The following is a 17,500-nucleotide window of genomic DNA, read 5'->3' on the forward strand; positions in this document are numbered from 1 at the left end:
TTAATTATTGAGATTTTCTTTATAAGTGCCTTAGAATTTGGGGTTTTAGGACCCTGAGGTATCCGGCGGTGTTTTGAACAGAAAGACATTTAACCAATAGGTTAATAATGGAGGGTTTATATTGAAAGGTTTCAAGGCTAACCGGTATCACGATACCTATTATTCTCCCTGAGGAAGTCTGCACGATAGCAGATGAAACGCGTTGGTGTATTTGCAGAGGAGTTGTGACCTTTCTGAGGATCCGTAGTCCCTAGTCCTAAGAGGAATACGCTCACAGGGCTTCCGGATTTTGCACAGCAAACCTCCCCCTAAAACTTTCTAAGTTCCGGCGGACACGGAAAACGAACTGTATTATCACAGAAGGGAGAGTGTTTCTGAAATTTTGAATATTGAGGACGAAAGTCGTGTTTTGATGTTTTGAAATGCTATTTTTAATAATAAACATTGTAAGTGTGAAATTTTAGAGCGCTGGTGCCACTGTGTTTATTATTGCACTTGAGTCCTGTTTGCGCTTTTTTCTTTCAGTTGGAAAGTTCCTGCTCTACTACAAGCGGTACGAAGGATACATTTGGCAAACAAGCAGCAGAGGTCTCAAGTGGGTTTTTACATTACTTCATCTGGAGGTGGTAATATACATATATATATATTTATAAGTTTTTTTATATATTGCTCATAGATTTGACTCCATATTCTTGGGTAATCCCTATTACCCTTTGGTTATTCCATTTTATAGGTGGTATATATTAGTGTGTCATTTCTTTTCATTTATCCTCTATTCATAAACTTTATTCATTGTTCCTAAGAGAGTTAGCGCCATTACATTTCTCTGTGTGGGATTCATTACTATAGTCTGGCATTAATTAGCAGAGATACATTTTCACAAGTTTAAAACCAAAAAGTAGTTCTATTCAGGACTGGAAAACCTGGTCTTCAAAACGCAAACAACTGTAATACTTTGTAATATGTCCTGACTTTATATTCAAAAGAAGGAAAACAAACTTTAGTGTTTTAATGTTGGTTAAAAAGCCATAATAGTCATAAAAATGCCATGCTTTATTAAGTTACAGCGTGTCATTTTAAGAATATGGACTCCCAAGTGGAAATCGCCATTGATTCAATCAGCAGCGCTAAATGCACATCTGATTTTATTATCACACAATTATTACTTTTTATGATCACTTTTGAATTTGTGTGTTACGTAATCACTATTTGCATCTGTGATATTTACTAATTATTTTTGGGACATCTGAGTTGTGCGACTAGTGCTGCTGATCAGTGGCGTGTTCTGCTCAGGACCAGAAGTGTTCCGTGGATCTCGAGTGCCACTTTCCTGGAGTTCGATAGCCTTAAAATTACAAGTTTGAAAGATATTAGAGAATGTATTTTTTTTTACTATTAAGGCCCTTTATTTTATGTGGATACGATCATTAATAGAGCTTTTGGCCGAATTGTTTCAAATCATGAATCCATGCTGCGTCATCCAAAATACCAGTTTTAGAGGAGAGGTAAATAAAAAAGTCAATATCATTTACAGCTGTTAAGTTGCAAATTATATTAAATGAGTGATAAATTCAATATCTACAATGACACCTAATTGACGCAGATGTGGAGCTAAAAATATACTGCACTCTGTCCTAGTCTATGTACAGAGGTATACGTTTTTATATCTCTTGTGTCTCACGATTTGCACCATTTGATTTTCATTATTATTATCTCGCTCTCTTTCTCTCTCTCTCTTTCTATCTCTCGTTCTCTCTCTCTCTCTCTTTCTATCTCTCTCTCTCTTTCTATCTCTCGTTCTCTCTCTCTTTCTATCTCTCTCTCTCTCTTTTACTCTCTCTCTCTCTCTCTCTCTTTCTATCTCTCTCTATTTCTCTCTTTTTCTCTCTCTCTCTCTCTCTTTCTATTTCTCGTTCTCTCTCTCTCTTTCTATCTCTCTCTATTTCTCTCTTTTTCTCTCTCTCTCTCTCTCTCTCTCTCTCTCTCTTTCTATCTCTCTCTCTCTCTCTCTCTCTCTCTCTCTCTCTCTCTCTCTCTCTCTCTCTCTTTCTATCTCTCGTTCTCTCTCTCTTTCTCTCTCTCTCTCATTTACAATGCACAGAATAAGATTAGCAAAAAGTAACTAACAGGTGCATTACATTTGTACGTTTTTGTGTTATGTTAGATATATTCTTTAATATTCATAAAAAGTAAAAATAAATAAATATTTTCAGATAAGTAACAATGTAATAAACAACTCACCCTAAGTTTGATGACTGATACCACAGAAGGCTCATTTTCACGGATGGCTGCCAAATAGGACTCTTTCTGAAAAATTGGAGCATTGTCGTTGACATCCAGAACATTAATGCGTACCCGTCCTGTGGTTTCCTCGCCTCCCCCATCCCTAGCAATGACTGTGAGGGTGTACCGCTGGGTGGTTTCAAAATCTAACCGTGAGATAAGGGTGATCACACCTGTGTCTTTGTCAAGCGAAAACCTGAAATATACAATGCAGTGAAAAATGTTTTTCCCTTTATTTAGCTAAATATAGCTTAAGTCTATGTGTTTAACCCCCCACATGAGTTTAAAGGGTCATGCAAGGCAACATTTTTCTTTCATGATATAGATTATATCATTTTAAACAACTGTATAATTTACTTCTATGGTCCAAATTGTCTTGTCATGTAGTGCTCCAGACATACCTAAGTATCTCTTCAACAAAGAATATCATGGGAACAAAGCAGAATTGATAATAGAAATACATTATTTTTTTTTAAATTGTATGCTCTGCCTGAATCACAAAAGCACATTTTTTGTTTCATGTCCCTTTAACAGATAATTATGAGTCCCACTCCAGTATGGCTGGTCTAAAACTGTCATGGGCAGTCTCATGGATCAGTCAATCACTAACCATTGCTGCTTAGTGACCAGCAGTTGTCTGCGGCTCCTGAGAATCACTTTCACTATGTGTTTAACCCCTAAGTAGCGGTTAAACACAAAGACTTGCAGGGTCAGTAGTGCTAAAATTGATGTCAATTTTTCACAAATTTTTTTCTTTAATTTATACTGAATTTTTTTATTAAAAAGAACTTAAAGTGAATGTAAACTTTCATGAATTAGTGCCTGGTTTTTAAAAATACCATTAAAAACAGGGGCACTTTCATTCATGAAGGTTTACATTGCAGCGTATTTTTACAAATACTTACCTTTCTCTTCAGCGACACAGGATCGGCAATCCCCCGCCCGCTTCTCATGCTTCGTTTCTTCATTACAGAGTAAGTACAGAGGAGCTGCGGGAGGGGAATTGCCGATCCGGTTTTGCTGAAGAGAAATGCGAGTATTTGTAAATATACGCTGCAATGTAAAGTTTCATGAATTAAAGTGCCCCTGTTTTTAATAGTGTTTAATGAAACTTTGCATTCACTCCAAAACGGGTTTCCCTTCTCTGTAGTCAAATAGTAAAAGAGATTTTGACAGTGCCCATTGTAAGAAGATATGTGCTATATATAGAAATCTATTCTTTCCAACATCGGCCGCTAATGAGTTAATAATTTACTGACTGTTGCATACAATAAACAAAATATAAGATAAACCATGTGGGTTATACAATTTATTACTGTGTATTAGACTGGTGATTACAAAATTGTAAATGTGATAATCTTAGAAACAAAAAATGTTTCCAATGTATTTCCATTATTGATTTTGCCAGTTTTATGAATATTTTCAGCTACACAAACGTAGTGTTTATATCATCCCCAAGCATGGAGTGTATCCTGCGGGTTCAGAATAAGACCCTGCAACATTCTATACAGTGATTATTTGGTCAGTGCAGGACCCCATTTGTATCTGTCCTTAACTAGTTACAGAAGAGGAGATCTATTACACATACCCACAAGGCTTTTTTTAGGGGTATGTCCCTAGACTGCAAAACAAAATATTGTGACCGTTGCTAATAAAAAGAACAATTTTTATAAAACCTGTATTTTGTAATGCAGTGATGAAAAAAAATGCATATTACATAACAGTGATGGCTAACATTGGCACCACCAAGATTTTGAAACTACGTTACCCATGATGCTTAGGCACTCTGCTATCTAGTTGAGCATCATGGGAAATGTAGTTCTGAAACATTAAGGGTACCAAGGTTATTGATCACTATTATATAGTATATATATATACACACACATTTATAAAATAACTTTCACTGTAAACTCACCTGTCAGGGTCATCACTGAACAGATATGTCACTTTGCCAAATGTACCAATATCATTATCTGTAGCCTACAATAAAGATAACAGGATATTTTAACATATAATAAGTGATGGGACATTTAATACAGAGACAACAGTAATAGGATCATTTTGTACATAGCTAAATCACTTAAATGTTTGGAATATATTCATCCATTGGATAGTTTGATATAAGAGCTACAGTATATATATCATTAGACAAAATAACAGGCTGTGTATAGAAGCAAACAATCCACTACTTATACATAAGAGGGGAACTGACTAAGGCTTATTAGACATTGCATATGAGATATACAATGTTCTTAAAGGGGAGGTGAACTATAGACATTTGAATCAACATTTTAAAAATATTTTTTTGCGGGAAGAAGGTGAAATTAAAGTGGTTTATATTGATTTTAAAACTAACAAAACAACGTGCATGTCTGTTTTTAACCTGTCCTTAGTGACTGATTGCTCATTGGCTAATAAGCAGATCTCCTACTGTTTTATTGGTGGACAGTCTGACACTGACATGCCTCACAAACATAAAAACAACTTCCTGCGCACAGGAACATTAGTAATACTATTAAACATGCCATTAAGAAGAAAAAAAACAATGTTAGTTTTCCTTTAAAAAGGAATAAACCCCTTGGGTAGAGATATACAGCAGCACAAATAGGCTAAAGTACTTGAGGGTACTTAAAGGGACATAATGTGTTCAAGCATGTTATTATTGCACTATTGCTCGCATATAACTGTGCAAAAAGCTTAAACACAAAGGTAAAGTCAGCTTCAGAGCAGCAATGTACTACTCGGAGCGTAGCTGAACATATCTGTTGATGTTCCTTTAAAAGGGACATAAAACCCAAATGTTTTCCTTCACGGTTTAGATAGAGCATATCATTTTAAACAACTTTCCAATTTACTTCTCTTATTTAATTTGTTATAGTTCTACTTCTATACTTTGTTGAAAACCATACCTAGGTAGGGTGTCATGTCCCTTTAAGTAAAGGCAGCCTAAGGGCACCTAGATAAAAGCCCAGTAATAGCCCACATTATACTATATATATGTTATATTTATATATATGCACACACACAAACACACACACACACATATATACATGTTATATTTATATATATGCACACACACACACATATATATATATATATATATATATATATATATATATATACACACACACACACACATATATATATATATATATATATATATATATATATATGTTATATTTATATATATGCACACACACAAACACACACACATATATATATGTTATATTTATATATATGCACACACACAAACACACACACATATATATATATGTTATATTTATATATATGCACACACACACACACACATATATATATATATATATATATGTTATATTTATATATATGCGCACACACACAAACATACACACACACACACACACATATATATATATATATATATATATATATATGTATATAATATATATTACATATTTATATATGTATATGTGTATTTTACCAGCAGTAGAAAATATTGACCTGCTTAATAAAATACTAAGAACAAATGATTCTTCTATACGAGTGATGTAAAGCCCAGCATAAACTGCTCAAATTTACAGTTCTCCCTTCATTTTTGGAATAACGCAAACAATATAAATGTATAAAATTTGTAAACGCTCCTTTAAACAATCCCCAGAGTTTTATGTCGCATAATAAATTTGAAATAAAAAACAGCCATTAGAATTAAATCATTTTTTACTTTGACTCTTGTGCTGCAGCACATTGTACAGTTACAGCTGAATATCTGCATTTAAAAAGGAATAAGGCGAACCAGCTTGTCGGTCACATAGCGTAACTTTTATGAAAACCTGATTTATAGCCAAGTTCTGCTCATTGTAACCTAGTTGAAAAGACTTGTAAGGAAATGTCCTTTTAATAGAGCTTGTCGCAATGTTACTGACACTGGTGAATGAACCAAATTATAGATACCACAAGGGAAAGCATTTTCATGAGAAACGTAGCATAGACCTAAAATGAAGGTATAGGAGAAAGTGTATTTATTCCTACAAATGCTCATAAAAAATGTAAGCCTTTTTTTGCAGCATTAAACTCAAGTGGTTTTGAAAAAGAAACAATGCACATAGCCAGAAAATGGTGCAAATATCTTTTTTTTATTGGTACAATTTTATTGTAAGTTTAAAAGTAACCATTATTTATGACCACCCACGGAGCAGGCTCAGATAGCAGCAAAATTCTACAAAAGATGGACCAAAAAAGAGATACAAAATGTCTATTTAAGGGTACATGAAACCCCAATTTTTATTTTATGCTTCAGATATAGCATACCATTTAAGTTTACATCTATTATTATTTAGGTAAATAGCATGCACGTGTCTAGACAACTCAAATCAACACTGCAACGCGTTTATCTGCCTCTCTGTAGCTGCTGTTGCATCAGGCTGATAAGAGCTCTTTTTGTCAATAACTCAGCACTGCAGTAATCTGCTATTATAACCATTTTGTGATGTTAACCCTTCACGAGTATGGCTTAATTCTACGCTGATCTGTTGATACTGTAGAACACTCTTCTGTACTTCTGTGTTTTTGCAGAGATTTATTCCATAAGTTTAAAGGGGCAGTAAACTGCTGGGCACACATAGAAGGGTTTCTACTCACTACACTATCATTTTTTTCTCGTGTCTGAAGCTATCTTCAAAGATGTTTTTTTTTTATTTAACCCTTTGCAGATGCTGTTTGATCACACTCTACATCTTCATATTGAGTGCTTGCATCTTAGAGTGTAGTGTAGGGTTACCATATGGCCCCTTTAAGGCAGGACATTTATGAAAAATCCATATGTAAGGGGCTTTGTAAAGAAATGTTTCAATAATGTTTCATTAGAAGAACCCAGACATATGTATTTTTCATATGTGTCTCCCTTTAGAGTGGCAATTTGGTAACCATAAGTGGTAAGTATTCTTGCTCTCTGTGACAGACGCGGTGGTGTGCAGCAATGTAATGTGCAGTTTGGGTTAGTGTGCATACAAAGCAGGAGCATTATATTTTTGCAGTAGATACATTATTTATGCTCTTCATGCAGCCTTTTTTATGGGCTAGATTACAAGTGGAGCACTATTTAACACTCTCACTTGAGCGTTAACTGCGCTAGAAGTAAGCTTTTTCAGCACGCCAGTTTGCGCTTGTATTATGAGTTGGAAGTAAATTGTTTTTGTACAAGTGATTACCCGACGAGCTTAAAAAAGACAAACTTACAATATAGTGCGCATGATAACCTATACGCCCATAGATGTCAATGGAGCAAAAAAGTGGGAAAAAACCCTAGCACCCGACTCGCTCGCAAGCATGATCGCATATTCTCAAGTACATATATCTGATGGTATTTTGGTACAATATATATATATAGATGATTTTATATATAGGTATAGATATACAGTATACAGATATATATAGGAATATCTATTTATAAATACATAGAACATATTCTGCTATGTGCAGAACATTGCAATGTTAAATATTTACAGTAAATACATAATTAAAACCGTTATTAAATGTGTATGAATATTGCATAAATATGCTTTCATATGTTTTCGTCTACTTAACTGCAATGGGCTCCAATGCGCACACACACACACACACATATATATATATATACACATGTCTATGTATGTGTACATATGTATTTTTGTGTTTATATGTGTATAACTGTATGTAAATACCTATATACACATAGAAATAAATACATATGCACACACATATATGTATACACCTTTAGACATGTATATGTACGTATCTCTATGTTAAAGCCCTTTGCCTGCACCTGAGACCTCATACCTTTGAGCACTAATAACTTTTTTTGTGCAATATTTTTAAAAATACTTTTTATTAGCTGGGGTTATTATGAGTGTAAATGTACTTTGTAATGTATTTTTTATGTGTTTTGTTAGGCTTTTTTGTTTAGCGGACCAGTTTATCAGAGCTCTGAGGTCGCACTAACCTAACTCGCATTAACTTCAATTGCACTCAAGCGATGGCGTATACTTTTAACTTGTAATATGAGCGGAAAACCCAATGCACGCAAACATCCGCAATTAACCCCTTATCGCTCCCGCGTAACTTAACGTGTCACTCATAATTTGGTCCTATATATTAATATAATATATTTGATGTAAATTGTGTAGAAAATTGTAGAAAAGTATTAGCCACCCACTGTGTATCGTGTGTGCTAACCCAAATCACGTGATAAAGCTTTGGTAGAAGCAGTAACATCACTGATCTGTGAATGTTCGCCACTTCTGTCACAGGGTGCAAGCATACAGTATGAAATCACTGAGCTTCACCGACCAGCACCTGTAAAGGGTTAAAATAAGAAAACAGCTTTAAAGAGAGATGATGGCTCTGGAGGAAAAAGCACAGTGAGTGGCAGTCATTCTGCTGAAATTGTGTCCGGCCAGCAATGCAATGCCCCTTTAATATAACTAAGGTTTTATTGCACTGACAACAGTATTTACTAGAGTGGATAAAAGCAATCTAAAGATAGTTTCTATTAAAGATAAATTATAATCTAAAGGTTATTCATCCTTAAATATAGATTAGTTTTAATTCTATAGCAATATGCTGTATATTAATGGCTGCAATGTTTAATTTGTTTGGTAAATTAATTCCATTCATAATGTCATGTTCTGTATGTATTGGGTACTTGTAAAGCGCAGCTAATCACCCGTTATTGTCTCAAGGTGCTGCTCATTTTATCGACCTCGGAAGGATGAAAGGCTGAGTGGTCCTCGCCGGGGATCGAACCTACAACCCTTGGGTTGCTACAGAGCTCAGCCACAGTGCCTTAGCATGCTGAGCTATCTGTTCGGCTCTCCCAGAGGTTTCTGGGAGATTTTTTTTTTTCTATCTTGAAGATATTATCACATATTATTGGTTTTGTAGTTCTCAAAATTGTGAATTTGTGTCTGCAGAAATAACCTGCCCCTTCTTCACAGCAAATTGTTATACAATAAACATACAGAGTTGCGAAATCGATTTTAAAGGGGCATAATCGTGAAAGAAAACTTTTGGGTTTCAGATACAGAATACAATTTTCAGATTTAATTCTGTTGTCAATTTCTGTTTCATTCTCTTGGTGTCCTTTGTTGAAGGAAAGCAATGCTCTACTGGGCCCTAGCTGAATACATTGGGTGAGAAAGTGACAAGCAGCTAGCTCACAGTAGTGCATTGCTTCTGAGCCGACCTGTGCAGGCTTTTCAACAGAGAAAAAAGGAAATTAGATAAGAGAAGTAAAAAGTAAAACTGTTCTTTCTGAATCAATACAGCTTAATTTTGACTTTACTGCCCCTTTAATGCTGTTGCTCCCCTGTATAGTTACACAGAATCAACCCATAATAAGGTTAAATAAGCTCACTGAATTAAGATGTTTGAAGTGGAATAGATCTGCACAAGGACCTAAGAGTGAGGAGGGAGGGTCAAGCTTTAAAAATGTTATATAATGTTATTGTTTTAGTTAAATAAAACTTTTTAATTTGTTATTATTAAGATAATTATTATTTTTCTCCTTCCAATAAAGTATAGCTAAAAAGTTGATCAAACATGAATGATTAACTTATTAAAGTGCAGATACTTCACCTCCCAATGATTTCATTTATTACAATAATCTATTTATGCATTTCTAATGATATATAACCAAATCAGTAGTGGTCTGATATAACTGGAACAATATCTGAAAAGTTGTTATTCTAAAAATGAAAACCATGATTTAAATTAATTTAAATCGGCCTTACTGACTAGTGATTTAAATAAATTGAAATTAAATCAAATCCACTCTGGTATTTACAGTATATCAGTTTTGGTCTTTAAAGGGATAGTCTAGTCAAAATTAAACTTTCGTGATTCAGATAGAGCAAATAAATTTAAGCAACTTTCTAATTTACTCCTATTATTAATTTTTTCTTTGTTCTCTTGCTATCTTTATTTGAATGTACGCTTAGGAGCCGGAACATTTTTGGTTCAGCTTCTAGGTAGCACTTTCGGATTGGTATCTAAATGTAGCCACCAATCAGCAAGCGCTACCCAGGTGCTGAACCAAAAATTAGCCAGCTGCTAAGATTACATGCAAATAAAGATACCAAGAGAACAAAGAAAAATTGTTAATAGGAGTAAATTAGAAAGCTGCTTAAAATTGCTGCTCTGTCTGAATCATGAAAGTTTAATTTTGACTAGACTATCCCTTTAACAACTTTAAAGGGGCATAAAAGTATAAATATATATATTTCCATTAGATCATTTTATTTTTAAACTGTTTCCACTGTGCTTAACATGCTCTTAAAGTATAGCACCAGCCATGTCCTATCCCGTAACTGAGCAAAATATTGCCAGTGATTGGTGGATATGTAAGTATGACACTAATTGGCTTATTGGTCGTGCCTTCTCAGGAGAGGCAATTGTTGCAGGGGTTAAACACAAATAGAAAGAAGAGATTTAGTTTAAAATTAAAATACTTGTGAAAAAGAACATTTTATTTTACACATTTATTTCCCTTTAAGATGGAAAGAAAAATAAAACAATTTAGGAATATTTTATTATGTCCCAATATTCTCCCATCTGTGATCAAATGACGGCGTATATATAAGTCAGGCACGTTTCAGGGTTGTATAGGAAACAGACAAATGAATTCAATATTATTCTGGCTTTAAAGTAATTGTGTGATTCATGGTGACACAATACACTGTGCGTAGTTTCATGGTGACACAATACACTGTGAGTAGTTTCATGGTGACACAATAGACTGTGAGTAGTTTCATGGTGACACAATACACTGTGAGTAGTTTCATGGTGACACAATACACTGTGAGTAGTTTCATGGGGACACAATACACTGTGAGTAGTTTCATGGGGACACAATACACTGTGCGTAGTTTCATGGTGACACAATAGACTGTGAGTAGTTTCATGGTGACACAATACACTGTGAGTAGTTTCATGGTGACACAATAGACTGTGAGTAGTTTCATGGTGACACAATACACTGTGCGTAGTTTCATGGTGACACAATACACTGTGCGTAGTTTCATGGTGACACAATAGACTGTGAGTAGTTTCATGGTGACACAATACACTGTGAGTAGTTTCATGGTGACACAATACACTGTGCGTAGTTTCATGGTGACACAATACACTGTGCGTAGTTTCATGGTGACACAATAGACTGTGAGTAGTTTCATGGTGACACAATACACTGTGAGTAGTTTCATGGTGACACAATACACTGTGCGTAGTTTCATGGTGACACAATAGACTGTGAGTAGTTTCATGGTGACACAATACACTGTGCGTAGTTTCATGGTGACACAATACACTGTGCGTAGTTTCATGGTGACACAATACACTGTGAGTAGTTTCATGGTGACACAATACACTGTGCGTAGTTTCATGGTGACACAATAGACTGTGAGTAGTTTCATGGTGACACAATACACTGTGAGTAGTTTCATGGTGACATAATACACTGTGCGTAGTTTCATGGTGACACAATACACTGTGCGTAGTTTCATGGTGACACAATACACTGTGAGTAGTTTCATGGTGACACAATACACTGTGCGTAGTTTCATGGTGACACAATACACTGTGAGTAGTTTCATGGTGACACAATACACTGTGCGTAGTTTCATGGTGACACAATACACTGTGAGTAGTTTCAAGGCTAAACAGCTTGTTGCTTAATGAGTTATGTAAGTGGCTATTGGCTGTGTGCTGAAATAATAGACAAAGGATCAATTACTGATTTTATTTAAGCAATAATCACCATTGTACGTGGTCCAGCTGTGGGAACAAGGCTTTCAATAAACCACTGAAGCATAGAGTGGAGACTGGACTAGGAATTTACAACTTGCAAAAAAATATATAAATAGTTTTCAGCACAGCAAGAGGAGAAGATTTGGCACAATTGCAGCATAAGGTTTCATATATAAGTTTTATTTCTATAGAAATATGTAAGAAAAGTATAAATATATATGTAATAAAAAAGTGTATTTAGTGTAAATCATAAAACCCTCAATGGTCCAATTAATTGCAAGCATTTCCCCAAACTCTGTCCTTTGTTTTGTTTAAGGGTTTCTCTTCAAAACTAAGCAAAACTTTTATACAAAAGAAGGAGGGGTTTAACATCTCTTTAAATCAATTGTAAACATGTAATTTGTATGATATTTTGAATGCAGTGTGTATATGCTGAAATAAACTGGGCATACAGTATATTAAATGGGTTTAACATGCGTGCCGGCCAATAAACAGTGATTGTCCAAATCTAGTATCCAGGTGCATTGTAAGATGAATTGTCCTGAAATAAATTTATTTGCCAGGAGCTCAGTGACCACCCTAAGTGACTGCATGATAAATATTTGTTAGAAAAGCAAGGCTAACAATGATAAAAACAGATAATTGTAGATCTTCTAATTCTCAGAACTGGAGATGCACCCTGCTGAATTACCAAGGCTAGCCCTGCTACACATCATTCCCTAATTGGCTTTAACTGATAACAGCTGCAAAATAATTCACTTTGTACTAACATAATGACTGTGGCTATCCTTGTTGTTTGCAGACTCAATCCCTGATTGACTTCTCCAAATAAGACAAGGAGTAGGTGGAGTTTGACAATTGAAAAACAATTGCAGCAAACACAATGTTAATTTATTTAAAAAATATTTAGAATTGGCTGACATTTTATTCTATAGCAACACAACAGCAATGTTGTATAATTACAAGATGCTTAATGTCCCTTTTAATACTGAACTAGGGACTCCTTTATTCTTTTGTGCACAGCCTAATGTAAATTATATGGATCTGTAACTACAGGGATAATTTATCAAAAGCATCTAGGTTCCACTAAACTGCTTTACTGAGCCTCTTGACATTGTGAGTTAGGTCACTGACCCTCAGTCTAAACAACTGTGACTATGCCAGGTACTTTGATCCTCAAGAATTTCCCAGCAGCACACAGGCTGAGAATCAGTCATTCAGATAGAAAATGTACAGTATGTACAAAAAACTAATGTTCTTTCATGCTGAAGGTTACACAGATCAGAGAAACAAATGAATCACTTAAAAGTTTATTTTTCAACAAATATTAATAATACAAAAAAATTCTATAACCATAAACTGAAAATAGCTCTGCACTAGTGTTGCAAACTGACGTGATTGGGTAAATTAAAGTGTGTCCATAACATTCAGACAACTTAATTAAATGTTTCTGTAAAACTTAATGTTATAATTTAGTATTTCAAATACAACATTCCTATATTGAATAATAAAAATTTGAAATATAAAAATGTAGGTTGTAGCAAAATAAATGTCAGAATATTTATTAGACATTTGCCCGTAGAATGGATTTAAAGAACGTTCATCATAAAAGACATTAAACGGCTGGGTACAACTACAGTAGCACGACTGCTAATCAACAGACGGTTGTTTTTTACTCCTGTGTCTGTAGCTCTCTTTAAAGGTGTTGTTTGAAGAAGTTCTGCATCTTCACACTGGACTCCACCATCTTAGAATTTAAAGGGACATGAAACCCAAAAATTGTATTTCTTGTTTCAGAAGAGCATACTATACAACTTTCCAATTTACTTATATTATGAATTTTACTTTATTTTTTTGATACTGTTTTTTTAAAAGAGCAGCAATGCACTACTGGGAGTTAGATGAACACATCGGTAAGCCAATGACAACAGGCCTATAGGTGTAGCCACCAATCAGCAGAAAGCTCCCAGCTCATAAGCCTACTTAAGTATGCTTTTGTACAAAGGATAGTAAGTAAACTAAGCAAATTAGCTAAAAGTAAATTGGAAAGTTGTAGTATGCTTTTTTGAAACATGTCCCATTAACTATTCGTGTACTCTGTGACAGAAGCAGTGCACGTTCACAGATCAGTGATATTGGGCGCGATCCGATATAGATCGTAGTTTGTGGCGCAAGCGAGGGAACCCCCGCCGCCCGTAGTTTCAGCTCGCAACTCGAGCTATCCAATATACCCCACCGGCAATTGCTAAAGTGCCGTAAGTCGGACAAACTAGCGATGTCCAGAAATCTGCGTAAGTACAAATTTCTGGAGTCGCCAGTGACTTACGGCACTTTAGAAACTGCCGGCGCCTACAAAGCCTGACTAAGTTATTAAATCTCCCGTACTGTCTAACACGCCTCCCAAACATAGCCCGACACGTCTAACCCTCTATCCGCTATCCCCCCTCAATCTCCTAATAATAAAAAATGTATTAACCCCTAAACCGCCCCTCCCGGACCCCACCGCACCTAATAAAGTTATTAACCCCTAAACCACTGCTCCCAGACCCTGCCGCCACCTACATTAACTACCCCCTAATGTGAGCCCCTTACACCGCCGCCAGCTATATTAAAATTATTAACCCCTAATTTAATCCCCCTACCCCGCCGCCAGCTATATTAAAATTATTAACCCCTAATTTAATCCCCCTACCCCACCGCCAGTTATATTAAAATTATTAACCCCTAATTTAATCCCCCTACACCGCCGCCAGCTATATTAAATACATTAACCCCTAATCTAATCCCCCTAAAGTAATCAGCCCTATTACCAGCCCTTAAAAGGGCCTTTTGTGTGGCATTGCCCCAAAGTAACAGCTCTATTGCCAGCCCTTAAAAGGGCTTTTTGCGGGGCATTTCACCAAAGTAATCAGCTCTTTTACCAGCCCTTAAAAGGGCATTTTGCGGGGCATTGTCACAAAGTAATCAGCTCTTTTGCCTCTAATCTAAATCCCCCTACACCGCCGTCGCCTATAATAAATGTATTACCCCCTAATCTAATCCCCCTACATCGCCACCACCTATATTAAATAGATTAACCCCTAATCTGACCCCCCTACACCGCTGCCACCTATATTAACTATATTAACCCTAATTATATTAGGGTTAATATAGTTAATATCGTTATTATATTATATATATATTAACTATATTAACCCTATCTAACTCTAACACCCCTAACTTAATTATTATTAAAATAAATCTAAATAGTCCTGGCAGCGACTAAACTGTGCATAGCTCGGGCTTGGAAACAAACAGAGCCTCCAAATCTAAATGAGATCTGTGATGTGATAAATCATTTCGCTACGATGGAGAGATATGTCGCCGGCGAAAATGGTACCCTGGACTCTTACTGGGAGACGTGGTCTAACTGGTTTGAGCTCCGGTGAATGAGATCCTTCAGTAGCGCGATCTACCCCTGAAATAGGAGGAGAGAGTTCATGCTGTCTCCTCCCCCGTTCCGTTCCCCTCCCCCCCTCCCTTTTTTTTTTCTCTCTCTCTCTCTTCCTCTGCCCCCTTCTTTCTTCTTTGTATCTCTTTCTTTACTCCCTATCTGGGGGAGATGTGTATAATCCCTATTTATTCAGTTGTCTGACAAATATGTACGTGGGCCCTGTTGGCTCACTCTCTATTCACCCCTCTTCTAGGGCCAAATAATGCCCGATACCTGTTTTTTTTTTCTCTTTGTTTCAATATTGACTACTATGAGAATGTACACTTATGACACACCTATTTTACTATTTCTGATTATTCCAATATGTGCAATGTATACTTCTATAAACCAAACATACTGTTATACTATGTTATATGATATGTTCTGATGTAATGCTACTCTAATATTACTGTACGGTGCATTTCTATTCAATAAAGAAAAAAAAATTATTATAAAAAATAAATAAAAAAAATCTAAATAATATTAATAATATTAACTAAATTATTCCATTTAAATCTCAATACTTACCTATAAAATAAACCCTAAGATAGCTACAATATAATTAATAATTACATTGTAGCTATTTTAGGGTTTATATTTATTTTACAGGAAACTTGGTATTTACTTTAGCTAGGTACAATAGCTATTAAATAGTTAATAACTATTTAATAGCTACCTAGTTAAAATAATTACCAATTTACCTGTAAAATAAATCCTAACCTAAGTTACAAATACACCTAAACTATCAATAAATTAATTAAATAAACTACAAATATCTAAACTAAAATACAATTAAATACACTAAACTAAATTACAAAAAAACAAACACTAAATTACAAAAAATAAAAAAAGATTACAAGATTTTTTAGCTAATTACACCTATTCTAAGCCCCCTAATAAAATAATAAAGCCCCCCAAAATAAAAAAAATTCCCTACCCTATTCTAAATTACAAAAGTTAACAGCTCTATTACCAGCCCTTAAAGGGGCCTTTTGCGGGGCATGCCCCAAAGTAATCAGCTCTTTTGCCTGTAAAAAAAAACCACAATACCACCCCCAACATTACAACCCACCACCCACATACCCCTACTCTAAACCCAACCAAACCACCCTTAAAAAAAACCTAACACTAAGCCCCAGAAGATCTCCCTACCTTGAGTCGTCTTCACCCAGCCGGGCCGAACTCTTCATCCAAACCGGGCGATGTCTTCATCCAAGCGTCAAAGAAGAAGTCTTCCATCCGGGCGATGTCTTCATCCAAGCGGCAAAGAAGAAGTCTTCCTTCCGGGCGATGTCTTCATCCAAGCGGCAAAGAAGAAGTCTTCCATCCCGGCGATGTCTTCATCCAAGCGGCAAAGAAGAGGTCCTCCATCGGGGCAAAGTTTTCCTCCAAGCGGAATCTTCAATCTTCTTTCTTCCGACCTCCGACGTGGGACATCCAGCTGGCCCGACGACTGAAAGACGAATTAAGTTTCCTTTAAATTACGTCATCCAAGATGGCGTCCCTCGAATTTCGATTGGCTGATAGGATTCTATCAGCCAATCGGAATTAAGGTAAGAAAATCTGATTGGCTGATTCAATCAGCCAATCAGATTCACGTTCAATCCGATTGGCTGATCCAATCAGCCAATCATATTGAGCTTGCATTCTATTGGCTGATCGGAACAGCCAATAGAATGCAAGCTCAATCTGATTGGCAAGCCCCGCAAAAGACCCTTTTAAGGGCTGGTAATAGAGCTGTTAACTTTTGTAATTTAGAATAGGGTAGGGAATTTTTTTTTTATTTTGGGGGGCTTTATTATTTTATTAGGGGGCTTAGAATAGGTGTAATTAGTTTAAAAATCTTGTAATCTTTTTTTATTTTTTGTAATTTAGTGTTTGTTTTTTTGTAATTTAGTTTAGTGTATTTAATTGTTTTTTAGTTTAGATATTTGTAGTTTATTTAATTAATTTATTGATAGTGTAGGTGTATTTGTAACTTAGGTT

General features: G+C 35.5%; 1 protein-coding gene across 1 annotated transcript in view; it reads right to left on the reverse strand.

The window, feature by feature from the left end:
• Positions 1 to 17,500, reverse strand: part of CDH23 (cadherin related 23) — a 1,210,211-nt gene that overhangs the window by 473,282 nt on the left and 719,429 nt on the right. Inside the window, exons 14-15 of the mRNA XM_053692025.1 lie at positions 4,199 to 4,263; positions 2,242 to 2,479 (exon numbers count right to left, since the gene is read on the reverse strand). Of these exons, the coding sequence (XP_053548000.1) occupies positions 2,242 to 2,479; positions 4,199 to 4,263 (303 nt within the window). The remainder of the gene's footprint in view (positions 1 to 2,241; positions 2,480 to 4,198; positions 4,264 to 17,500) is intronic.

Source organism: Bombina bombina, chromosome 9 (assembly GCF_027579735.1).
Source record: "Bombina bombina isolate aBomBom1 chromosome 9, aBomBom1.pri, whole genome shotgun sequence".
NCBI classification, from domain to species: Eukaryota; Metazoa; Chordata; class Amphibia; order Anura; family Bombinatoridae; genus Bombina; species Bombina bombina.